The following is a 27,487-nucleotide window of genomic DNA, read 5'->3' as shown; positions in this document are numbered from 1 at the left end:
AGTTCTTTGTTTGAAAAGCTGATTACTTTTGTTTAAAAGAAAGGTCATAAGACAAATGCAGATGTAAAGCTTTGAATTTATTGTTTACGCAGGTAAAAACTCAGGTAGTAGGAATGGCAATGATGTTACAGTCTTCTTCTTCAGCATGTTTCAGGTTATATGTAACTCACCATTTTGATCCAAAGGCCTAGTGACCTAAATCCTACGGTTATACAGTTTTCAAAATCCTCAATCTGATTCAGTTCATTATAAAGCACTAAATTTATGTCAGAGTTCGCAGTTGTCGTCATTTACTATGCTACTTTTGTAAATCATTGTCTGAAAGTGATTTCTGTGATGATCCGGGAGAAGATGCGTTGCTCTTTGAATCTAGGAGAAGATGCATTGCTCTTTGAAATCAAATTTGTAACTAACATACATACAATTTCCCCTGGTATGTGTCAATTAAATGATGCAGCCCTTATCCATGTAGTCCTGCACAACGCTCACTAGGCAAATCAGTAAATTTTGTTCTCACATAGGCAAGTAGCCTTGCACTTTTCCTTGAGCAACTGATGTTCACAGCCAGCTGTTTTCTTCAAGGAATCACAGTTACTTAGGAGATCTTGATACTGGCAACTATTGGCTGTAACAAAAACAGATTAATTATGTCATTATCATTTTCCTCAGTAACAGCAAAACCATACATTCAAAGTGCATGGGGAGGGGGTAGGAGGGAGCAAACAAGTTAGCATCACTTACACTATAATGGGTCTTTCACGTCTTAAGGGACATATGAGGTGTCTTAGTTGAGCTCACTGATAAATCTATCACTGTTTAAATTCTACATTTAGTGATATGTTTCTAAAATAAATTGACCTACTTTTCCCCCTCAGCAAGCAAAATAATATGAATGTAACTAAATCTTTCTATGCCTGCATAGCCAAATATGGGAACCATTGGCTACACATAGGTATTTAAATTAAAATTAAAATTTTAGTTTCTTAATCTTATTAGCCACATTTCAAGCGTTCAAAGTGTGATTAGTAGCACATGTTGATAGGGACTGTTTCCATCATATCATAATATTGGGCAGCATGGCATTACACTCCAATGCTTTTTTTGAGTTAATAATCTTTATGGGTGGATAAAAGTATAAAACAAGGACAATATGCCCTTTTCCTTTTGATGTTTCTACTTGGATGTTCCCCGGGGACCTCAAACTCAATAAAACTCAAATTAAACTCCTTGTATTTGCTAAAAGGCTGAGAATTCTCAGGAGTGATCTCCCTGCATCACTCCCACAATCTAAGGGGTATGACACTCCAATTACTCAGTAATTTAAGCCAGGAACTGGAATCAACTTGAACTCTTTCATTTCTTCTTTTGGCCAGCACTCACCCAGCACAGGGGATAAACATTGACTGACTATTCTACTTTCTGTCTCTCAAACCTGTCCATTTTTTAAACTCATTTTGCTAGTCCTGTAGTAAAGGCATATGTTTGTCAAAAAGTTTAATTTTAAAATATGTAATTGGTACATAATAATTGCATATATTTATTGGGTACAGTGTGATGTTTTGATACATGTATACATTACATCATGAGCAAATCAGGGTATTTAGCACATTTATCACTTTAAACACATTTCTTTCTAATAAGTTAGTTATCATTTCTTGGTGATAACAATCAAAATCCTTCTAGCTCTCTTGAGACATAATTATTATTAGCTATTGTCACTCTATTATGTAATAGAATACCAAACTTATTCTTCCTGTCTGTAACTGTGCACTTGTTGACCCCTCTCCACCCCTTTCCACCCCCGCCTACCCTTTCCAGCCACTGACAATCACTATTTTACTTTCTACTTCTATTGAATTCACCTTTTTAGATTCCACATATTAGTGAAATCGTGCAGTATTTGTAGGAGTGCAAACATCTCTTTGCCACATTGATCTTTCATTTGGAGGTATCTCAGTAGTGGGATTGCTGGGTCATATAGTAATTTCTTTTTTTTTTTTTTTTTTTGAGGAATTTCCATAATGTTCCTTATAATGACTGTACTAATTTGCACTTCCAGCCACAGTGATAAAAGTTCCTTTGCATCTTTGCCAGCATTTGATTTTCTGTCTTTCTGATAATAGCCATTCTAACCTAGGTGAGATGAAATCTCATTGTAGTTTTTTGCATTTTGCTGATGATTAGGGATGTTGACCATTTTATTCAAATACTTGTTGGCCATTTGTTGTATTATTTTGAGAAATGTCTATTCATGTACTTTCCTCTCTTTCTTTTTTCTTTTTCTTTTTTCTTTTTTTTTTTTTGAGATGGAGACTCGCTCTGTTGCCCATGCCAGGCTAATTTTTTTATTTTTTCTTTTTGTATTTTTAGTAGAGACGGGTTTAGTTAGCCAGGATGGTCTTGATCTCCCAACCTCATGATCTGCCCACCTCGGCCTCCCAAAGTGCTGGGATTACAGGCGTGAGCCACCGCACCCAGCCCTTTGCTCACTTTTTAATGTGTTTTTTTCCTACTGAGTTGCTGAGGTCTTTGAATATTCTGGATATTAATCCCTTGTCAGATGAACAGTTTGTAAATATTTTCCTTCATTTTTCAGATTGTCTCTTCACATTATCAGCTGTTTCTTTTGTTGCACAGAAGCTTTTCAGCTTGATAATAATTTAATGTGTCTATTTTTGCTTTTGCAGCCTGTGCTTTGGAGGTCTTCTCCATAAAATCTTTGCCCAGATTAATGTCCCAAAGGATTTTCCCATTGCTTCCTTCAAGTAGTTCATGGTTACAGGTTGTACATTTAAATCTTGAATCCATTTTGAGTTTATTTTTGTATATGGTGCGAGATAGGGGTCTAGTTTCATTCTTCTGCATATGGATATCCAGTTTTCCCAACATCATTTACTGAAGAGACAGTCCTTACCCCAGTGTATGTTCTTGGTGCCTTTGTCAAAAATCAATAGGTTATAAATGTGTTAATTTATCTTTAGGTTCTCTGTTTCATTGGTATACATTATTGTTTTTATGCCAATACTACGCTGTTTTGGTTATCATAGCTTTGTAGTATATTTTGAAGCCAGAGCCTCCAGCTCTGTCTTTTTCCTCAAAATTGCTTTGGCTATTCAGGGTCTTTTGTGATTCTGTATGAATTTTAGGATTGTTTTCTCTATTTCTGTGAAAAATGGCATGAATGTTTTGATAGAGATTGAATTCAATCTGTAAATTGCTTTGGGTAGTTTGATCATTATTAACAATATTAATTCTTCCAGTCCATGAACATAGTATGTATTTCATTTTTTTCTGTGTAGTCTTCAATTTCTTTCATCAGTGTTTTATAGTTTTTCCTATGAAATATTTTATTTCCTTTGTTAAATTTATTCCTAGGTATTTACTTATTCATTTTGTAGCATTTGTAAATGTAGTTGTTTTCTTGCTTTCTTTTTGAGATAGTTCATTGTTGGTGTATAGAAACATAACTGGTTTTTCTATTTGGGTTTTGTATCCTGCAACTTTCCTGAGTTTATGAGTTCTAAGAGTTTTGTTTGTTTGTTTGTTTTTTGTGTGGTGGGAGTTCTTTGTTTTTCTAAATATAAGATTACGTCATTAGCAAACAGGGAAAATTTGACTTCCTTCTTTACAATTTGGATGCCTTTTATTTTTTTCTTTTGTCTAATTGCTCTGGCTGGAACTTTCAATACTATGTTGAATAAGATTGGTGAGAGTGGGCATCCTTGTCTTGTTCCTGATCTTAGAAGAAAAGTTTTTAACATTTTACCATTTAGTAAGATATTAGCTGTGGGCTTGTCATATATGGCCTTTATTGTGGTGAGATATGTTCCTTCCATGCCTAGTTGGTTTCTAGTTTTTATCATGAAGAGATATTGAATTTTATCAAATTTCACCAAATGCTTTTGTGTGTGTGTGTGTGTGTGTGTCTATTGAGAGGATCATAGGTTTTGTCTTTCATTCTGTTAAGGTGGTGTATTTTGTCCAAACATCTTTGTATATATGAGATAAATCCCACTTGATCATGCCATATAATCTTTGTTGCGTGTTGTTGAATTTGTTTTACTAGTACAGTATTTATTGAGGATTTTTGCATCTATATTCATTCGTTTTTGTTGTGCCCTTGTCTGGTTTTTGTATCAGGATAATGCTGGCATTGTAAATGAGTTCAGAAGAATTTCCCCACCCCCATCAAATGTTTTGAATAGTTCAAGAAGAATTGGTGTTTGCTCTTTAAAAGTTTGGTAGAATTCAGCAACGAAGTCATCTTGTCCTGAACTTTTCATTGTTGTGAGACTTATTATGGAATCAATTTCATTATTTATTATTGGTCTAATCAAGTTTTCTGTTTCTTCTTGGTTCAATCTTGGGTAGGTTGTATGTATCCATAAATTTATCCATTTCCTCTAGGTTTTCCAATTTCTTGGTTGTTCATTATAGTCTCTAATGGTCTTTTACATTTCTTTTACATTTCTATAGCACCAATTGTGATGTCTGCTTTTCACTTCTGATTTTATATTTTAGTTTTTGTCCTCTCTTTTTCTTAGTCCAGCTAATGATCTGTCAATTTTCTTTATCTTTTCAAAAAACTAACCTTTTGTTTCTTTGATCTTTTATATTTTTATATTTTTTGCCTCAATTTTGTTTATTCTTCTCTGATCTTTATTATTTCTTTCCTTTTACTAAGTTTGGGTGTGGATTGCTCTTGCTTTTCTGGTTCCTTGAGGTGCATCATTTATTAGGGTGCTTATTTGAAACCTTTCTACTTTTTGATGTAGTAGTTTCATGCTGTAAACTTTCCCTCAATACTGTTTTGGCTGTATCCCATACTTTTTGATATGATGTGTTTCTATTTTTATTCATTTGGAAAATTTTTTAATTTTTAAAAATTACTTAATTGACCCATTGGTCATTCAGGAGCATCTTGTTTAATTTCCATGTATTTGTATTGTTTTCAAAGTTCCTCTTGTTACTGATTTCTAGTTTTATTGCATTGTAGTTAGAAAAGATACTTAACATGATTTCCATTTTTTAAAAATTTAAGAGTTGTTTCCTGGTCTATGTGTTCTCTCTGGAGAATATCCTGTGTGCTGATGAAAACAATGTGAATTCTGTAGCTACCAAATGGAAAGTTCTGTAAATGTCTGTTAGGTTCATTTGGTCCAGAAAGCTGTTTAACTCAAATGTTTCTTTGTTGATTTTCTGTCTGAATAATCTGTCCATTGCTAAAAGTGAGGTGTTGAATTCCCCTATTATTATTAAATGGTTATCTGTCTTTTTCTTTAAGTCTATTAATATTTGCTTTATATAGCTAGGTGTTCTGATGTTGGGTGTATATGTGTTTATAATTATCATATCTTCCTAACACATTGACCCCTTTATCATTAAATAATGGCCTTATAGCTACTTTCTCTTTTTTGGTTTCTATTTGCAGGGAATATCTTTTTTCATCTCTTTACTTTCACTCTATGCATGTCTTTACAGGGGAAATGAGTTTTTTATTGTATGAAGCACATCTGGGTCTTGTTTTTTTTAATCCATTCATCTGTTCTGTGTTTTTTTATTAGAAAATTAAGTCCATTTACATTCAAGGTTATTATTGATAGGTAAGAATTTTACTAACTCCATTTCGTTACGCATTCTCTGGTTGTTTAGTAATCTTTTCTTTCTCTCTTGCTGCCTTCCTTTGTTGTTAAGTGAGTTTTTCTGGTCGTATGTTTTCATCAATTGCCTTTTATTTTTAGTGTATATTTAGTGTGTATATTATAGGATTTTTCTTTGTGGCTACCATGAGGCTTACAAAAGTTCTTATAGTTATAACAAATTATTTTAAACTAATGATGACAACTTTGATCACAAAGAAAAGAAACAAAAATTTTACATTTTAACTTCATATACCCATGATATTTTTTGACTTTTGAATGTCTCAATTTATACCTTAAGTTATAGTTATTATTTTAACAGTTTTGCTGTTTTAGTCTTCATGGTAAAGATATGAGTGGTTTAAATACCACAATTACAATATTAGAATACTCTAAATTTTTCTGTATGCTTACTTCAGCTAGTGAGTTGTATATCTTTAGATATTTCATGTTACACTTTAGCATTCTTTTCTTTTAGATAGAAGAACTCCCTTCAGCATTTTTTTTTTCTTTTTTTAGATGGAGTCTAGCTCTGTTGCCCAGGCTGGAGTGCAGTGGCACAATCTCAGCTCACTGCAAGCTCCGCCTCCCAGGTTCACGCCATTCTCCTGCCTCAGCCTCCCTAGTAATTGGGACTACAGGTGCCTGCCACCACACCTGGCTAATTTTTTATATTTTTAGTAGAGAGGGGGTTTCACCGTGTTAGCCAGGATGGTCTCCATCTCCTGACCTCGTGATCCGCCCATCTTAGCCTCCCAAAGTGCTGGGATTACAGGCATGAGTCACCGCACCCAGCCTAGCACTTCTTTCAAGACAGATTTTGTAATAATGAATTCCTCCAGAATTTGTCTGGGAGTCCTTATTTCTCTTTTATGTCTGAAGAATAGTTTTGTTGGGTGCAATATTTTATGTAGGTTTTTTAAAATCATTTTTTAGCACTTGTGTAAATTGTCCCTCTTCCTTCTGGTCTGTAAGGTTTCTACTGAGAAGTCTTCTGATAGGTGTATTGAAACTCTGTTACATGTTATTTGCTTATTTTCTCTTGTTGCTTTTAGAATTCTCTTTTTTCCTTGACCCTTGAGAATTTTATAATTATATGCCAAGGGGTAGTCTTATTTGGGTTGAATCTGATTAATAAACTTTGGCCTTTCTTTACTGGCTATTTCTATCTTTCTGCAGGTTTGGAATGTTTTCTGTTTGTTGTTTCTTTCAATAAGGTTGCTACCCCTTTCTCATTCTTTATTACCTCTAGAATCCCAATGATTCTTACATTTGCTCTTTTGATGCTGTCTTATTGATCTTGTAGATCAGTGAAGAAAGTTCATTCTTTTTCCTTCTCTTTTTCTCCTCTGTATTTTCATATAGCCTGTCTTCAAGCTCACTGATTCTTCTGCTTAATGAATTCTGCTGTTGAGACCATCTAATGTTTTTTTCAGTTTATTTATCATATTTTTCAGCTTCAGGATTTCTGGGTTTTTTTTTTTGTTTGTTTGTTTGTTTTTAATGTCAATCTCGTTTTCAAATTTCTCTGATAAATTTCTAAATTGTTTCTCTGTGTTTTATTGAAGTTTATTGGGCTTCCTACAAACAGCTATTTTGAATTCCTTACCTTAAAGACTACACATTTCCATCTTTCGAGGGTTGGTCACTGGTGCTTTACTTAGTTCTTTTGATGAAGTCATATTTTCTTGAATGTTCTTGAAACTTGTGGATTACTATCTCAGTATCTAGGCACTAAAGAATTAATTATTCTAGTCTTTTCAGTCTGGACTTGTTTGTACCTGTTCTTCTTCAGAAGGCCTTCCAAGAATTTAAAGGAGACTAATGAGTCTCCTAAGATGGCAGTTATTTCATTATTAGATGATGTTCTAAACCCAGATTTGCTGCAAACTTGGTTAGGAGAAGGGTAACATGGACAATTCCCTGGATGCCACAGCTGTCACTGTGCTTTGATGCATCTGAAGTCCATGGACTCTCAGACCAGGACAGAACCAGGGCTTGCCCAAGGCCAGCAGCTGTTATGACTTTCCAGCTACTACAATTCATTTTGGGTCTGAGGCCATTTTAGTTGACCAGTGGTACCGAGACTTGAGTCTGCCCCACTGGGGCAGCAGATTCCTTTTTGGTGCTGTGGTGGGTCTAGAGGCTCTATCTATGCATACCAATCTGGATTTAGGAGCTGTGGGTTTCTTCCTGGTATGTATTTTGTTGTGGCAGGCCCAGTACTAAATCCAAGGCAGAGTACCCCACACACTTCCTTCTTCCCCCAAGTGGACAGTGTCTCTCTCCACTCTGTGTTACCTAGGATTTATGAGAGGGGTGATGCAGGTAATCCCATGGTCACAGCAGCTGATACCAGCTGATACTATGACAGATGAATTCCAGACTTGTTAGCAAACTACATTCAGCAAATGTATAAGTATTCAACTATTTTTCTCTTTTATTTATTTATTTATTGAGACAGAGTCTCGCTCTGTTGCCCAGGCTGGAGTGCAGTGGCTGATCTCAGCTCACTGCAATCTCCACCTCCCAGGTTCAAGCGATTCTCCTGCGTCAGCCTCCCAAGTAGCTGGGACTACAGGCGCCCACCACTACACCCGGCTAATTTTTGTCTTTTTAGTAGAGACGGGGTTTCACCATGTTAGCCAGGCTAGTCTCGAACTCCTGACCTTGTTATCTGCCCACCTCTGCCTGATTTATAGCTTTGGTATCATTAATATTCTGAAATACAGCTATATAACTGGGTCAGAAAAAATGCTTAGTAAAGGTGAGTGCATTGAAGAGGTAAAAGTTTCAGTGATTGTGTCAACTTTATCATTCATAATAATTTTAATAAAAGTATCCCAACTACAGAAAGCCAGCAGCTATTTTTACTTCTATTCATGGCAATTTATTAAATGAGATATATGATATGTATTTCATTTTCTCCTTTTGCAAAAATATGTGCACAGGTCCTATGAGCCAATATTGTATATAGATAGAGTTTTGTCATAAAAATATACACAAAACAATTATGAAATTATAGGGCAAGTAATCATTTATTAAGGCAAACACTATGATCCTAATTACACTATAAAAAAGAAGTGAGGAAATCAGCATGACAAACACATTAGCACAAATAAACAGTAATATTTGGCGTGCCTGTCTAGACTGAGCCATAATTTGGTCTCACACCTTAGATTTATACATTTTGATTCTTTTAAAATACCACTTTTGGTACAGTTAAATGAACTTTGATAATTGAACTATTTACCAAACGGTGTATGGTTAATATTAATGGGCTCTGCAGAGCCACAAAAACACATTGATGATAAATACTCCATTATGTTACATAGGGCAATATGCTTTTCATTACAAATAATATGTAGCTCCTCCAGTGTGTAAAATGTTTTTTTAAGCATACTTTGTTGAATATTTTTGGGGTTTTTTCATAAATATGTTATTTCAATTCATTACTTTAGGAGTTTTGTTAAATTATATAAAGAAAAGAAAATATCAATTATATAATAAATAATAGCAAGCTAATCACTTCAAACTTACTGCATAGTCCTTGGTCACAGTTATCAGGGCAACTGGCACAAGGTGTTCCTTGTTGGTAAGGGGTATTCTTTCTACTCACATTATTACCACTGAAATTTGAAACACATGTCAAATATTTTTCACTTTACTGTTTATACTCTAAGGGTAGTATCAATCATCAAATATACATAAATAATTATTCAGTGTTTTTAGTATGTTAACAAAACTGAAAAATTACAATTCCCAATGAGTATTTCAGATAACAACCCAAATTAAGAAAATGCTTCACGCATGGACATATCTTCTTGACCATAATTTCACAGGCTGGGTAACTAAATTTGATGAAAAGGGTCTGAAATTTTCAGAGTATATTCAGTGTGGCGACACTATCTTTATCTCCCAGTATATTTAGTCAAATTACTAAGGCAGTGTATCCCAAGGTGCCAATAAGGGACAAAACATATCTTGTAGAGGGAAAGGACAAGATCCTAGGAGTACCAGGTTGTAGCAGGAAATTAATATGCAATGTTAAAACAGCATTTTCCATTTGAAAAAACCCATAGTGTCTCTAACAGAAACTATGAAAAATATACCTCCAGAGTATTTTTTTCTTCCAGATGGAGGTTGAGATTTTTCAGTAGTTAGTGGTGTGTTTGTAGGAGTGTGCTTAGGAAGGTTTGTGAGTTTCTAGAGGTGGCATGTATGAGATTTTTACATTTACCAAAACAGAATATTAGTTTTTGTTATCCCAGAACTTAAAGTAAAAAAAAAAAAAAGAAAAAAATTACAGAAAAGTTTTGATAAATACTGATATCCAGGATATAATAGTTTTGCAATGACTAACCATAAGTTAATGATGATCATTATTCTATTGGCCATTAAATTCATTTAAAAATATGTAGGAGTCGAAATCTCAATAGACCAAGTGGGCTAAGGACCCAAGGAAGTGCAGCTAAATCTCAGTCTCTTTGCCTAGAATATAGCTGTATGTGTATGAGCTCTTGGAAAATTGTGAAACAGATACAAAAGGATTTTAAAAGTTCTAGTTCCCTTGACTTCCCTCATGATCTATTCCAACTGTCACTTCTGATACCTGGCTGCGGATGCCTCCCTTCTGAGGGCCAGTCAGTGAGTGTGGATACATCCTCCTAGGGCCTTTCAATTCTCTCTACTTAAATCCTAATAGGTACTTGAAGGAAAATGACTTGGGAGGTTATACTTCTCAAACCGGAACCCTATATCATCTTCGTTATCTACAGTCTCGAAACAAATCCTGTAGTTGTGTCCCCCACCGCAGCCTCCAGTGGTAAAGAATTTCAAACATTAAATTTTAAATTAACATATCGTGAATATCTCCTTAAAATATCCATAGGATTTATTGTGGATAACTCTAAACGTATTGTTTAATGAAGGAGCACGTTTACTGCTACAAATCAAACTTTACAAGATAGTTAAAGAGCTTTCTGTGAACAATTCTGAGAATCAGAGACTTAAGATGTTATCCTTTCTGTATTCTGAAATAAAGATGTCCTGAAAGGCCACTGAAATCCAAATAAATGAACCATTTGTAATGGTAATTGTGAGTGTGTGTGTGTGTGTGTGTGTGTGTGTGTGTGTGTTTTACATAAGCAGAAGTAGGAATATTGGAGCAGAAAGGGCCAAAATCACAATCCATCTTCCATTTGCAATCTCACCAGCACCCCGAAGCATCTATACTCCTAAAGTATGAAATTAGCAAGACGTGATGATACTAATTCTAGAGAAATATATATTACACATGCTCATAGAGTAACCCTAAGCTGAGGGAAAGCCAACTGAAAGAAAAGACATTATTCTGTTAATGAGGAATGATTCAGTTTTTATAACTGAAACTGAGAAGTTGTTCTCCTCTGGGAAGTTGAAAGTGTCTCAACCTTAAAAAACATTTCCAAACATTTATCCCCTCCCCTTTATTGAGATACGTTTTCATTCTGGTTTAAGATATGAGAACTATTAAAAAATAAATTACAGGTAGAATTATTGCCATTAAATGCTAAACAGTCTACTTACGCAGGACAATATTGGCAAACATAGAAGTATTTTAGAGCATCTTGATTGGGACAATAGGCAATTCCACAGCCTACCTGGTAAGTCGAGTACCAAACAAGCTGCAAATTAACAATGGAATAAATATACAAAAGTACATTAGAGAAGAGGAAAAATATATAGAGAAATAGTAGCAAATATAAAACTGAAAAATGTTAGTTTTAGTTTATAGACATATACCATACAAATATTTAAATTATTGAACCAAAGTCATAAATTTTAAAAATATTTAATTTTCATGTACATTCATCACTTTAAAATTTATAATGTAGGAGCAATACAGAGTATGCTTTCCTACTAAGAGTTTGGCTGACAATGGACAAAAATGACAGCTCTACAGCAGCCAAATTCCAAGACTGTATTCTTCCCACTCGGACTGTTCTCCTAAATTGAACATTGCAGTGGTCATAATTTGGAGAAGCTTTCCTATTAGAACATTTGTGACATAGGTATTTTCATGCATTCTTCTTACCTGAGTATAATGTCCAACAACTGCATTGGGACTCTTTGGTCCTACACCATAGACAAAATCTAGGCTCTCGTCATACCAGCTTTGGATTGCAGCTGACCAGGAAGTAGGGTCACTTGACATATAGAGATTCTCGCCACATTTTGTACCTAAGGGGCAGATCATTCATGAGCAAGGTAATAAACATGCAATGGTAAAAGAAATTGACTACATAAACACAAAGATGTTGCCTTTCAAACCCAGGGTCCAGCAGATGCTAACTGTTGATTAATACATAAAGGAGTGCTTCAGTTCCTTATCAGCTATAAAGCCGATAAGAACACTGAACTGCCTAACACACTGAGGCTGGCCTGACCACATAAAACTTTGAGTAGGCCAAAACTCTGCTCTTTAAAACTCCTTGCATGCTAAATTTTCCATGTGTATGCCTTGAGTGTTCCCAGCTTTATATGGTAAGCTTGCTAAAGGCAGTGACCAATTCTTACATTTTGTCTTTTGCTCTAGTAACCCTCAACAGAGATTTTTCAAATATAGGACCCTAAATAAATGTATATGACTTTGTGTGAAATCTGAAAAAAAGACTTTATAGGCTGTTTTTAAGAGTCTCAAGAAAGAGAAAACTGACACCAGGAAGGATAACAGTTTTCAAAATTTATGGATTTTCTCTTAACCAGGAAATCAGATATCACAAGTTGAAATCCTTGTGAGTTTGTCAAGAAGTGCCTTACAGCCCAGAAACACTTCGTAAGTTATTTGGGCATTTACTAGATTTTATAATCCTTGATAAGTCTTTTTAAAACTCAAATGTAGCATTCTGTGCATTGTAGGTATCCAGTCCACACAAAATACTTGATTGCCTCATATTAAAAATTTTTTAAATAACATATTCAAAAATATTCATTTTTATAGAAATTTTGAATATGATAAATTTAAATCCACTTTATCCACTTTTATCCACTTTAGATCAAAAAAGGAATAATTCATCATAAGTTCAATATATTTTATGGATACAAAAGAATAGATTTCAAAACATCCGACAGCTACATAAATTAACAAAAAGGGCAGTGGGTTAGAAATCAGAAAGCTTGGTTAAAAATTTCTAGTACGACACTGTTTCAGATTATGTTCTTGGGTGAGTCACTTTTCTTTCAAATTCTGGCTTTTCTAATCCTTACACTTACAAAAATAAAGATGATATAAAATCTGCTGTATTCATGAACTGGTTGCAAGAAGCAAAATTATTTGCATAATGTACACAATAAAAAACCACAACATTGTTCTTACTGTAAATATCCCTCTCTATACAGATACTTTGACTTCAAAAAGACAGCAGTATAAATAACATTTATTTTCAAAGTCTTCTTATTATAGAGACTTTTTTATTCATTTGTTTTATTCATGTATTTATTCAACAAATATTTACTAATTTACATACTGGTTTTGCGGTCCTCTGGATCACTGTGCTGTAAAGTGCACTTGTTTGCCCACCTTTGGGCATTCGCTGTTACCTCTTTGCTCCATTCCTAAACGTCACAAGAAAACAAAATACACTTAATGATTCAGCCACAATGAAACATACACTTTATAATCTGATTTGTAAATAGTTTAAAATTTCTGTAGATGTATTCTCTAATACTACTTTTATTAAAATATATTTAAGTGTTTTTATCTGTTCTGGTGCCAGTTTACACATGAAGGGTAGTCCATAGGTAATATATCTAAAAGGCAAAATAAGACAATAATATGTGATTATTTATGATAGCAAAGCAGCCATACCTAGGATATTTATTAATGATGCTAGTGTAAACACTGATAAGCAGGTGAAATATCCTCATTATATTTTAATAGTAATAAGCTGGCCAACGTTATTTCCAATTCCATTTGTTTTCACATGTAGGTCATTGCTTTCGTATCAGAGATATGTGTCTTTCAGGGACTGTGCCCTGGGAAGTGGGCTTTTACTCACAACAGCTGACACCCTGAAGGAAAGGGGATTTCTTGATTTTAAACCGGAAAAGAAAATGAACAAAAAGTGTAATGATTTAACAGTGGATGCCTGAATATTTGACTTCCAATTCTGCCTTCCAAATTTAATAACCCTGTATAATTGATGGTATTTTTTAACCATTGTAAAAAAAAAAAAAAAAAAAAAGACACAACTTTGTAAACCACAAAGTTCGTAAGAGATGCCAGTGGCCAGCCGTCTGCTCCTGCCACAGCTGGTTCACACCCATCTCGTTACATCACTGCCTCTTACCATCTTTAGCATGTTACTGGCAGGTGGAGAGACTCCTTTCCTTAGTTCATTGTGTTTATTTACAATCTCCCTTTGCACTTGCCCCTGGGTGGTTAACAAAGCAGTAAAAGCGGGATCCTAAAAGAAAATAAAATTAGAATTATTATTTAACAATGTTGTAAATTTCATATAATAGTGAATAAGTTAATGCAAGAAAACAAAGGTCACTTTAAAAAGTGCAAAATATTTAGTTATGTACATATATTAAATATTACAAATATTTAAATATTAAAAGTCAACATTAGTTGTTAAGCATTGTCACTAAATCTGAGTTGAAGATATAACTTTTAAATAGTAAAGTAGTAGATTGAAATGTTTAAATAGGAAAGTAGTAGATTGAAGCTTTGGGAATTGTGAGTAACTCATGGCATGACAAACTAAAAACCCCTCGGAGGCCACAAATGCCGATTTCTGTTTCAAGGGAACTTTTCAAAAAACAGTTTTGAGGGAACAGGTGGTAAAAGGTTGCACGAATAAGTTCTTTACTGGTGATTCCTGAGATTTTGGTGCACCCATCACCCAAGCAGTGTCCACTGTATCCAACGTGTAGTCTTTTATTCCACGCCCCCCTCCCACCCTTTCTCCCAAGTCCCCAAAGTCCATTGTATCATTATTATTATTATTTTTGAGACGGAGTCTTGCTCCGTCCCCCAGGCTGGAGTGCAATGGCGCCATCTCAGCTCACTGCAAGCTCCGCCTCCCGGGTTCACGCCATTCTCCAGTCTCAGCCTCCCGAGTAGCTGGGACTACAGGTGCCCGCCACTACACCCAGCTAATTTTTTGTATTTTTAGTAGAGATAGGGTTTCACCATGTTAGCCAGGACGGTCTCGATCTCCTGACCTCATGATCCGCCTGTATAGGACTCCCAAAGTGCTGGGGTTACAGGTGTGAGCCACCGCGCCTGGCCTCATTGTATCATTCTTATGCCTGTGCATCCTCATAGCTTAGCTCCCACTTATTAGCGAGGACATATCATGTTTGGTTTTTCCATTCCTGAGTTACGTCACTTAGAATAATGGTCTCCAACTCCATCCAGGTTGCTGCAAATGCCATTATTTCATTTCTTTTTATGGTTGAGCAGTATTACATGGTGTGTATATATACATACACACACACACACGATATGTATATATGTATACATTATATATTATATATAATATAATATATATACATATATGTCACATTTTCTTTATCCACTCATTGATTAATGGGCATTCAGGCTGGTTCCATATTTTTGCAATTGTGAATTGTACTGCTATAAACATGAGTGTGCAGGTGTCTTTTTTTCATATAATGAGTTCTTTTCCTCTGAGTAGATACTCAGTAGTGAAATTGCTGGACCAAATGGTAGATTTACATTTAGTTCTTTAAGGAATTTCTATACTGTTTTCCGTAGTGCTTGTAATAGCTTACATTCCCACAAGCAGTATAAAAGTGTTCCCTTTTCCATATCCACACCAATATCTATTATTTTTTAAATTAAATTATGGCCATTCTTCTAGAGATAAGGTGTTAGCCTCATTGTGGTTTCGATTTGCATTTCTCTAATAATTAATAATGTTAAGCATATAATTAATGATGTAAGCAGCTTTCCATATGTTGGTCAGCCATTTTTCTATTTCATTTTGAGAATTGTCCACTCATGCCCTTAGCCCACTTTTTGATGGGATTTTTTTTTTTTTGTTTTCTGATTTGTTTGAGTTCCTTGTAGATTCTGGATATTAGTCCTTAGTTGGATAAATAGTTTGCGAAGATTTTCTCCCATTCTCTGGGGTTTCTGTTTACTCTGCTGATTATTTGTTTTGCCGTGCAGAAGCTTTTTAGTTTAATTAAGTTCCATGTTTTTATCTTTGTTTTTGTTGCATTTGCTTTTGGGTTCTTGGTCATAAGACATTTGCCTTGGTCTTAGACATTTGCCTAAGTCAATGTCTAAAAGAGTTTTTCTGATGTTATCTTCTAGAGTTTACATGGTTTGTTAAGTATTTGATCCATCTTGAGTTGATTTTTGTATAAGGTGAGAGATGAAGATTCAGTTTCATTCTTTTACATGGATCTTGCCAATTATCCCACCACCATTTGTTGAATAAGGTGTCCTTTTCCCACTTTATGTTTCTGTTTGCTTTGTTTAAGGTCAGTTGGCTGTAAGTATTTGACCTTATTTCTGAGTTCTCTACTCTGTTCCACTGGTTTATGTGCCTATTTTTATACAGTACCATGCTGTTTTGGTGACTATAGCCTTGTAGTATAGTTTGAAGTGGGGTTATGTGATCCTTCCAGGCTTGTTATTTTTGTTTTGTTTTGCTTTGTCTATGCAGGCTCTTTTTTGGCTCCATAACAATTTTAGGATTGTATTTTCTAGTTCTGTGAAAAATGATGATGGTATTTTGATGGGAATTGCATTGAATTTGTAGATTGCTTTTGGCAGTATGGTCATTTTTACAATGTTGATTTTATCCATACATGAGCATGGGATGTGTTTCCATTTGTTTGTGTCATTTATAATTTCTTTCAGCAGTGTTCCGGAGATTTCTTGTAGAGGTCTTTCACCTCCTTGGTTAGGTATGTTCCTAAGTATTTTATTGTTTTTTCAGCTGTTGTAAAAGGTATTGAGTTCTTGATTTGATTCTCATCTTGGTCGCTGTTGGTGTATAGCAGTACCACTGATTTATGTACATTGATAGCTAAAGATAGGACCCCAATCTGTTCTGGCTTATAGGGTTTCTGCAGAGAAATCTGCAGTTAATCTGGTAGATTTTCCTTTGTAGGTTACCTGATGCTTTTGCCTCACAGCTCTTAATATTCTTTTCTTGATCTTGACTTCAGATAACCTGATGAATATGTGCGCAGGTCATGATCTTTTTATGACGAATTTCCTAGGAGTTCTTTGAGCTTCTTGTATTTGAATGTGTAGGTCTCCAGCGAGGCCAGGAAAGTTTTCCTCAATTATTTCCCTCAAATAAGTTTTCCAAACTTTTAGATTTCTCTTCTTCCCCAGGAACATCAATTATTCTTAGCTTTGGTCACTTAACATAATCCCAAAACTTCTTGGAGGCTTTGTTCATTTTCTTTTTATCATTTTTTTTTGTCTTTGTTAGAATTCAAAAGCCATATCTTGAAGCTCTGAAATTCTTTCTTCCACTTGTTACATTCTGTTGTTGAAACTTTCCAGTATTTTTTGCATTTCTCTAAGTGTGTTTCATTTCCAGGAGTTGTGATTGTTTTTTATTTCTGATATTTATTTTTCTGGAAATTTTTTCGTTCATACTTGCATTACTTTTTAAATTTCTTTGAGTTGGTTTTCACCTTTCTCTGGTTCCTCCTTGAGAAGCTTAATAATTAACCTTCTGAATTCTTTTTCCAGCAATTCAGAGATTTCTTCTTGGTTTCAATCCATTTCTGGTGAGCTAGTATGATCTTTTGGGGGATGTTATAGAACACTGTTTTGTCATATTACCAGAATTGTTTTTCTGGTTCCTTCTCATCAGGTAGACTATGTCCAAGGAAGGGTCTGTGGCTCAAGGGCTGCTGTTCAGGTACTCTTGCCTTGAACCCTTGATGTGGTACTCTCCCCCCTCCCCTAGAGATGGGGCTTCCTGAGAGCCAGACTGTAGTGATTGTTATTGTTCTTCTGGGTCTAGCCACCCATCAGAGCTACTGGACTCCAGGCTGGTACTGGAGAGTGCCCTCAGAGAATCCTGTGATGTGATCCATCTTCAGGTCTCTCAGCCACAGACACTGACACCTGCTGCAGTGGAGGTAGCAGGGGAGTGAAGTGGACTCTGAGAGTCCTTGGTTGTAGTTTTGTTTAGTGCACTGGTTTTCTTGAATGTTGGTTATGCTAATAGTGAAGTTGTCATGTGGACAGTTTCAGGACCTCTGGTTAGCCGGGATTGTTACAGGCAGTGGAATTAACCGTTGTTTTCTCCTTCCTTGGAGTAGAGTTGTTCTGTTATGAGTTGCTGTAACAGCCTGAGTTGGTTTCAAGACAGCATAAGCTGTGGTAGTATGGGGGGATACAAGTTTGCCCTAAGGTTTCCTGGATAAGTATTCAGGTTTTTCAGGTGATGGACAGGGCCATAGAGCTCCCATGAGTTTATGTATTTTGTCTTTGGCTACCAGGTTAGGTAGAGAAAGACCATCATGTGTGGGCAGGATTAGGCATACCTGAACTCCGACTCTCCTTGGTGGGGGCTTCCTGCACCCACTGTGGAAGATGGGTGTGTGGTTCTCAGGCCAAAGGAGTTATGTTCCAAGGGGGCTATGGCTGCCTCTGCTGCTTCATACAGGTCACCAGGGAAGGAGTGGAAAGCCAGCAGTGACAGGCTTCACTAAGCTCCTACTCAGCCAGCAAGGCCAGTCTCACCCCTGCTGTGCTCCCTCAACGGCCAATAGAGCTTAATTTATATCCAGGCCTCTGTTGTGCAAGGCTGAGATCTTGGTCCAGGCTACAAGCCTCCCCAAGGAGACAGTAAGCAGGGCTTTCAGGCCTTTCCCCACTTCCCACCTGCTGCAGCTTCTGTACTCATATCTGTACTTCCCATTCACAATCCCAGATCTGCCCAGAAAAATTTGTACTTGGTCAAAATTATTACAAAGTTCAGCTGGAAGTCTCCTCCCTAATTCCACTGGCTTCCCTCCTTGAGGATCTCTGTGAGATAAAGTCAGAAATGGCTTCCCTGGGCTTCTGTGGGGACTGGGATTGCCTACAGGGCTCTTCTCACTGCTTCTTCTTCTTTTTTATTTTGCATGGCTCTCTAAATTCGTTTCAGCTTTAAGTAAGGTTAAATCCTTCTCCCATGATCTGGATTTTCAGCTTCCTCAGTGAGGATGTGTGTTTAGAGGCAGACTTTCTTCCCTCACACTTTGGGCACTCACAGTGTTTCAGTGAACTGACAGAGTTTGTAGTGGCAAGCCACTTCTTTCAAAGGGTCTGTGAGTTCTTTCAGTTTTCCTGCCATGCCCCTGCAGTGGTTCTTGATGCAAAAGTTCATGATGTGAATCTCCACATATTGTTCTGTTTATCCACATATTGTTCTGTTTATCCAAGTGACAACAGCAAGTTAGTCATGCCTCCTATCTGCCATTTCCCCCAGCAAGGGAACTTTTAATATGATTTATATAGACATATGAATAATAATATTTTATAACTACAAGCATGCAAATTAAAAACCTTGAGATATATTCATTCACATTTGATCAGGCTGCAAGGTAGGGTAAAGCTGGAGCTCACGATTCATCCTAAATTTTATGGGGCAGTTTTCCTTGACATGGTATCTGCCTTTAAGGAAAAGTATTTAGGCCCAGTTGAAGTGCATGTCTGCATTCAGTACTATAATAAAACCATTATACCTATTATGTAGCAAATTTTATGGGTTGCATAAAAGATAACTTTGTAATACTAAAAAATCAATTTAAAGCAATTTGGAGGGATCAAATCTATCTGTAGCTGACTTTGTTCCTTTTAGTAACAGAAACATAACTGATAAAGTATGAAATTGGGCCCTAATATGTTTGGTTTATCTTTGTGGTTGTATATTTGTCTGTGTGTGTGGTACGGGGCCTGCTAAGCCTGGAGGTGGAATAGGGTCTGAAAATTGCTGGATCAAGGTCCAAGCAATTTGATGACCTAGATTTACACAGGAGTATGATGTTATATAGGTATGAGCAAGATTTTGAAGTATAATTCTAAAAGGAATAGGGCCCCTTATAGATTTTTTCTGACACCTTGCAATAAGTTATCCTCCTCTCCTCCCATACTGAGTTCCCTTAAGGCTCTCACAATTCTTATACCATAGGTCTGAGCACATTATTGCCATTATCTACTATATGTGAATTTCTCTTTCCTGCTTTTATGTTCCTAACAACAGGGACTGATAGCGGATGCCATTGTACCAATAAATATGGCAAAGTTACTGACTCATAAGTTAGAAAAGATGTGCATATAAAGTATCAGTAGAAGCAGATTTCTGCATCACATCAAAGCATAAAATAACATCCCTGGATATTTCCTCTTGACCTAAAAAAATCTGGTTATGGTGGTTTCATTTCAAAACACATAAAAAATTAATTTCTAAATTATTTCCTGCTTCTCACACCTTCTTGCTTTGTAGATAAAATTGTACTGAAAAAGAGATGTATTTTTAAATGTGTTAATAAAGCTATTACCTGACTAGGAACATTAAACATATTGAGAATAAAATAAATATGGTATCTATCCTTAAAGAGTTTACATTGAATAGGTGACGTGACATAAGTAAAAATTACAATACACATGATAACAAAACTGATCTTAGGGATCTACAAGATAGAGAAGAAGGAGGGATCAATTCTTCTTTGAAGTCAGGGAAAGCTTCATAAAATGTGATTCTGGGGTTTTGAAAGATGAATAGAGTTTTCTAGGCATCTTGAAAACATCAGAAAATCATACTGGGCAGAGTGTTTACAGAGCATCTGATTTCAAACATTTAGTGGTGCCAAAACAAAATGACATCTCACTTTTTAATAATTTTATAAATGAAGACCAGGAGATGAGCCAGAGAGGTTAAAGGGGATTGGAAAGGGGTATGAAAGAAAATCTTTCGGTGAAAGAAATGAAAAGAACAGCAAATTATTTGAATGAGGTCATAGGTGATGAATAAATTACCTGCACATTGATACAATGACTATATTTCTGAATGCCAAATGAAGTTTGAACTGAGTGTCAGAGTCCTCCAGTCTGAAAAGTCCTAGTGAGTCTAGTGTGCACGGAGTTAATGGAAGATGTGACAACAAACAGCAATGCCAAAGCTGTTTCAGAGGCTTCCTGGCTAGGAGATACACACTGTAGGTGAACACTGCACATTTTATCATTGAAGATTGCTGACCATATTATAGAGTCAATTCAACAAAGTAGCATATTAGAAATAACTCTAGGATCTGAATTCAAAATCCTCTTGGCCCTTCACATACTAACTCTATTATCACTACTAAACAAACCACTAAGATCTTTAGAGTCGGCGTTTTTGTTTTCTTAATTAAAAATATAAATCTAATTATTCTCATACCCTAACTATAAAAATTAAATGTTTTTGTTTTCTTAATTAAAAATAAAAATCTAATTATTCTTATACCCTAACTATAAAAATTAAATGTGCTAACATAGTGGAGAAGTTGTGCTAATTTAATATTGTATAAGTATATTATTAATTTTGTAAGGGGATCTCATTAAAAAGAAATAAAATTAAGGAAATCAGAAAATAGATTGGGGTAAGAGAACTATCATCAGCTTTCTAACCCCACAGACCAGTGATGTTTATTAGAAAAATAATTTCAACATGATATGCCATTTTAATTTTTAAGTGATATTAATTTAAATAATATATTTTATTTGTAATGAGTTAGGTGGTAGTCTCCAAAAAGATATGCCCACGTCCTTATGCTCAGAAACTGTGAATGTGATCTTATTTGGAAAAAGTCTTTGCAGATGTAATTAAGTTAAGGATCTCAGGATGAGATAATCCTTGATTATCCAGTTGTCCCTGAATGTAATGACAAGTGCCTCTATAAGAGACACACAGAGAGGATAAGATAATGTAAAGATGGAAGCAGAGATTGGAGTGATGCAGCCACAAGCCAAGGAATGCCAAGCAGTGGGAGAAGCCACCAGAAGGTGGGGAAAGGCATGGAACAGATCCCTCCCTCTTAGATCCTCCAGAGGGAGCTAAGCCCAGTAGATAATTTTATTTTAGATTTCTGGCCTCCATAACTGTGAGAGAAAAAGTTTTTGCTGTTATAAGCCACTTAGCTTGTGGTAATTTGTTGCAACCACCCTAAGAACCTAATATATTATTTAACTGAATATCTAAAATATTATCATTTCATCATGGAGGCAATATAAAAAAAATGAGATATTTTCTTCTTTCTTTGTTCTAAATGTTTGAAATCTGGTGAGTTTCTTACCATCAGAGTACATCTTGCCTGTTCAAACATCATTTCATGTGTTCAGTAGTCACATGTGACTGGTGGCTAGCACACACATGCGGAACACATACAGCATAGCCTTGGCCTTTCATCTGAATAATTGTGTTAAGTGGTCTGAGAACTCTGAGAGAACCAGTGGAAACTCTGACATACCAAACTCTCTCACCCTCCTTTACTTTCAAAATAGCCTGCCATACCACAAAGTTGCTGGATAGCTCTGAAAAGATTTTCCATTTTAACCTTACCTTTCCTTGTGCAGGTAAAGATGGAAGCAGCACCATAACCAGAAACAACACCGGTAGTAAAGCCATTGCTGAAAACTAAGTCAAGAAAAACAAAAGTCTGCATTGAAATAAGTAGTTTAAAAACTTCTAAGAGGGAGAATACCAATATAATCTTGATTATTTCAAAGGAACTGTGATTCCCAGATTCGTTAAGAATGGAACAAAAGAAGAATTGCCATATAGTACCAGTAGAATCATAATGAGGCCAACCTTGTCTCTGATGGTGACAATAAAAAAATAAGCTGAAGAACTCTACTGATGCCCTTGAGGTACATCTATAAAAGGTAGAGGCATACTCCCTTCTTTCTGCCTACTTCTGCTACCCTTATGCCATCAAAAAGAAAACAGATTCCTGAATAGTTCATTATAGTACTGACATTCATTCTTCATCTCAATTTTTGGAGAAAAGTTTATTTTTAATATGTACCATCTCTCAATTTGCTATTCTACATGAAAAGTATAACGGTTTGTCCTTCTATTTATACCAGACTCTAATTAAGATGACGAGGTTGTGATTACACAGATATGGCTGTACAAATACTTTATTAGTTGTTATTTCCCTAATGGAGTAACTAGAAGTTACATCTATTTTCTTCCTTATACTTGTGAATATTTTCAAATTTCTCTGTATAGAAAAAATACAATTAATGCATTGAAAATATAGCTTATTCAAGTTTACTCAATCCATTATTTGGTACGAAGATTGTTTCATATTTTCATTATCTCCTAAAAAGATACTCAGCATTTTGTTACCCATGTTGTCCTTTCTCAATATGTCAAAAAGTCCTACATCCTTCAGATGAAGCAACAAGACCACTTAGTTTCAGAAACACTCACCTTTCTGTCATTAGACATATAAATGGTTTACTTTGTAAATTAGAGTTATGCTCCCTAGATTTGTTTCATGTGTGTGGGATTGGCACTCCCAAATTCTTGGAAGGAAAGAAAATTCCAAACAATTTATCTGTGATACTTCTGAGGCTTCACTTACTGTAAATAGTGTATCATTGATACTTGTTCCATCCATTGCCTTTATCCTCAATGGTATGCAAAAAAGGGATGAGGGATGAACAATTTATTGATGGTTTGTGGAAAATGATGTACAATTTCACTCCCATACCTTACTGGGTATTACTATTTATATTGTATGGATGATGTAATTAAGGCTTAGGACAGTTAATTAACCTATGCCAATGCATAGGTAATGTCAGAAATTAGTCTTCATTCAATTAGGACTTCAAAGTCAATGACTTTGAAAGAGACATTGACTCATTGAAAGAGACACAGTTTTAATTGGGAAAAGGCAGACATTGTTGCAGCACAATGGAGACCCTCTATTTTTACTTTAATAATTCCCTTCTTAATACATAACTGTGTATGTTAATAGTAAAATCATTAATATGCCAGCTTATATGATATTATTAAACAGCCATATTTTTCCATTTTCCTATTAAAGGTAGTTCTAGTATAATTGTTTAAAGTCACAAACATAAGAATTAATTCCATTACTTATTTTTAGAAAAAAATGTAAAAAATTTTTATATATCAAATTTTTGGGGATATGATACTGCTATAATTTACCTTCTTAACTGTAAAAGAATAAAATTAACTTGAGGTCATTCTCAATACAAATTTATCAAAGTTTTGAAAATCATGGATAGGCCAGGCACAGTGGCTCATTCCTGCAATCCTAACATTTTGGGAGACTGAGGTGACGGCACATAATTTGAGCCCAGGATTTCAAGATTAGCCTGGAAAACATAGTGAGACCTCACATCTACTAAAACCAAACAAACAAACAAAAACAAAACATAATGAGCTGGGCATGGTGGCAAGTGCCTGTATTCCTAGCTACTCAGGAGGCTGAGGTGGGATGATCACTTGAGCCCAGGAGTTCGATGCAGCCGTGAACTATGATCACAGCACTTCATTCCAGCCTGGGTGACAGAAAGAGTCCCTGTCTCTAAAACAAACAAAAAACAAAAAATAAAATAATGGGCAAACTCACTAATCATTTTACCCTTGACAACATAAAAATGATTGGCATGATAAAATATTCACATTAAAATCAGTGAATTATCACTTACTGTTGGTTCTCTGAGCAGGATGAAATATCTGCTTTATCTTTAGAAAGAAAGAAGGTGGAAGGTTTAGAGCAGCATATATATTACACATATTCCTGTTTTGGCAAACTCTGGTTTTGTTAAATAAATCTAAGTCAACAAAGTTCTGAAATAGTATTTTTCATACCAGTAGCCTCAAACTTCCTTGCCAGTTGTCTGATAATGCTTTTGACATTATTTGTTTCCCACATAGTTTTTAACATGAGTAAGTAAATCATGCTCTCCCTTTCTAATCAGTCCTCCCTTCTCCTTAGGCACACTATAATCTGGATGTGGCCTTTTTGGACTGGTATTTCTATACTGACAACCCAAGACAGGTTAATTACTGTGAAGGTTACCAGGATTCTGCCTTATAGTTGAACTCTTATAGTTCAGCTGTCTATGATTTTTACTTTCTAGTTATCAACTACCTGTGCCTTATTGGTTACAGGTGCAGTCTTTGGAAACCATCAGGTCTGGGAAATCTATGCCAAACTTCAGTTTTTTTCTTAAGTAAAATGTAGATTTTTATATCACAGGTTTTTGCTTTGAAGACTGGAAGGGACAATGTATGTAACACCTCTAATACAATAAACACATTATGCATATAATATAAATAAATGGAAATTATCCATGTTTTCATTATCCTTTGCAATGCCTGCTAGATTGCTGAGCACATAAGATCTTTCTGTAAACATATGCTGTTTGATTGAATTGCTAATTTCGAATGGTTTAAGAGACATGTTTTTCCTTCCAGGTGTTATAGGACAAAAAAAAAATCAGTATAATCTAATTCGAGATTCATATGTTCAAGGCCTGGTTCTATTAGAGACCTTCTGGCTAAGTTTAGGAAAATGCTCTAACATCTGGGTTGCTGTGTCCTCATCAGTTCATTGAAAGCAATACACAGAAGCCTGAAGATTTCTGTATAGCTCAATCACCCATTGTTTGCATCTGATGACCCAGAATTGTATAATAGGCCATGATGCCATATTCTTCTCTTTGCTCTTCTCTCCCATACTCTCAACCATCTAACCTATAATCATCTCCATTGCATCAATGAAAGCAATGTCACTGTTGGTGATAGTACATTCAAGTAAAAATATTTTTTTCTATTCCATATAATTACATTTTATTTCTTTAAACCCACATTGATATATAGTTGAAAAGTTGGCTACCATTTTTTTTCCTTGCTACTTACTAATGGTGAAGTACTGTGCTCTTTCTTGCAGGTGTTTTAAGATCAGGATGACATGGTTTTCCTAGAGTGTCTTTAGGAGGGCCATGATGTATAATTTTATAGCCCTAGAACAAGGAAACAAAATATTTACAAAATATTTAAAATAAAGATGTGAAAAATACCCTTATAGATGGTGTCTATAATCTTTGTCACAAACTTAAATTTTGACTCAATTGTTTAGTATTGTTTCTGATACTTTACTGTATTTATTTGATCTCACCGTTAAGACCATATTGTCCTTCTGAGGTCAGATTGTATTTCAACGTCCTGATATTTCCTTCAAACACTAACAAAGAAGTGGACTTCTTGAAGTTCAGTAACTACTAGTTGGCTAACTTGCTTGGAAAATTGCAACCTATTTTCAAGACTCCCATCCCCTTATCTAGGACTTCAATCCATTCTTTAAAAGATCATTTCCATAAGCAGTGTCCCACATGGTAAGTATTAACTATGTGGATTTGGGGGTAACAGCTTTATCTCTTCATTTTTTTTTTTTTTAAATTCTGGAAGCCAATGGATGATATAAAGTCCAGCAGAGTCAATAACCCCAATTCTAATTGTTATTACAGTTTCTAATACCTGTACATTCAAAACATCTATTAGAAACTAAGAGTCTTAATCTGACTTCGTAAAAAGCAGATTTAGAGATGGCTTCAGGCTTCTACTATGATTCAATGGGTCTTTTGTACTTAGAATGATTTATCTTTTAAGGTAGGTAAAGAGTTTCAATAGACTAATCATAGAGAACCATGTTGAAAGTTATGGCAGGTCGGTGCTAAGCAACAAAATTGAACTCTCAGTCTGCCGGACATCAGCGATGTGCCCTCCAGGTGCCGGCAGAGGAGCGAAGGAGGATCAGAAGCCCCCTCACCTCAACGATGGTTCTTTCCCCTGTGCTTCACCACACCTCCCCATCCCTAGCCATTTCTAGTCTCCAGTCTGGGTCTTATATTTACCCTGGCTCCAGAGCACAGACCTTCCGGCAGTTGGGCCGGAGCGTTGGCGGCTGCTGCGCGCCCCTCTCACCGCGATTGTGCCGCGTGTGGGCGACGTCTCCGGGCTTTATGCTTTCATCGCGGCTACCCGCCTACGTGGGCTGCTCTCCTCCTATCGCCTCCCCGCCCCCACTACGGAGAAAACCCTGCCTGTTTTCCCTTGGGAAAAGCAGAGTTCTCTTTTTGTCCATCAGTGACAAACTGGATTAAGAAAATGTGGCACATATACACCATGGAATACTATGCAGCCATAAAAAAGGATGAGTTTGTGTCCTTTGTAGGGACATGGATGCAGCTGGAAACCATCATTCTTAGCAAACTATCACAAGAACAGAAAACCAAACACCGCATGTTCTCACTCATAGGTGGGAACTGAACAATGAGATCACTTGGACTCGGGAAGGGGAACATCACACACCGGGGCCTATTATGGGGAGGGGGGAGGGAGGAGGGATTGCATTGGGAGTTATACCTGATGTAAATGACGAGTTGATGGGTGCTGACGAGTTGATGGGTGAAGCACAGCAACATGGCACAAGTATACATATGTAATAAACCTGCATGTTATGCACATGTACCCTAGAACTTAAAGTATAATAATAATAAAAAAAAAGAAAAGAAAAAGAAAGAAAATGTCTGTTTGCATACCTGCGCCGTACTAGGAGGAGGAGGGAGGTCATATAAGGATTCGGATTGCCCAGTGGGTGGCTTGAAAAAGGAAGTGTTCGCATTCAGACAAGAATGCCTGAATTAATGTAATTCAATTTATTATTTTTATTTTTTATTATTTTTTTTTTTTTTGAGACGGAGTCTTGCTCTGTCACCCAGGCTGGAGTGCAGTGGCCGGATCTCAGCTCACTGCAAGCTCCGCCTCCCGGGTTTATGCCATTCTCCTGCC

At 35.9% G+C, this 27,487-nt stretch overlaps 1 protein-coding gene across 2 annotated transcripts; it reads right to left on the bottom strand.

Annotated features, from left to right (window-relative positions):
• Positions 1-58: 58 nt before the first annotated feature.
• CRISP2 (cysteine rich secretory protein 2) lies at positions 59-26,629 on the bottom strand. Of its 2 annotated transcripts, XM_065543081.1 has the most exons (10): positions 26,551-26,629; positions 25,556-25,659; positions 24,340-24,376; positions 22,214-22,288; positions 13,970-14,086; positions 13,148-13,235; positions 11,716-11,861; positions 11,208-11,305; positions 9,180-9,268; positions 59-625 (listed from the first exon to the last, which is right to left on the bottom strand). In XM_065543081.1, the coding sequence occupies exons 4-10, from the start codon at positions 22,277-22,279 to the stop codon at positions 498-500; spliced, it is 732 nt and encodes a 243-aa protein (XP_065399153.1). In that variant the 5' UTR covers positions 22,280-22,288; positions 24,340-24,376; positions 25,556-25,659; positions 26,551-26,629; the 3' UTR covers positions 59-497. The 2 variants fall into 2 exon arrangements, with proteins under 2 accessions (XP_065399153.1, XP_045246949.2); XM_045391014.2 differs by lacking the exon at positions 24,340-24,376 and having other exon boundaries at positions 26,551-26,582.
• Positions 26,630-27,487: the final 858 nt, after the last annotated feature.

The sequence above is a fragment of the Macaca fascicularis genome, chromosome 4 (assembly GCF_037993035.2).
Source record: "Macaca fascicularis isolate 582-1 chromosome 4, T2T-MFA8v1.1".
Lineage (NCBI taxonomy): Eukaryota > Metazoa > Chordata > Mammalia > Primates > Cercopithecidae > Macaca > Macaca fascicularis.
The sequence above is the reverse complement of the archived record's forward strand: the minus strand, read 5'-3'. Positions and strand labels throughout refer to the sequence as shown.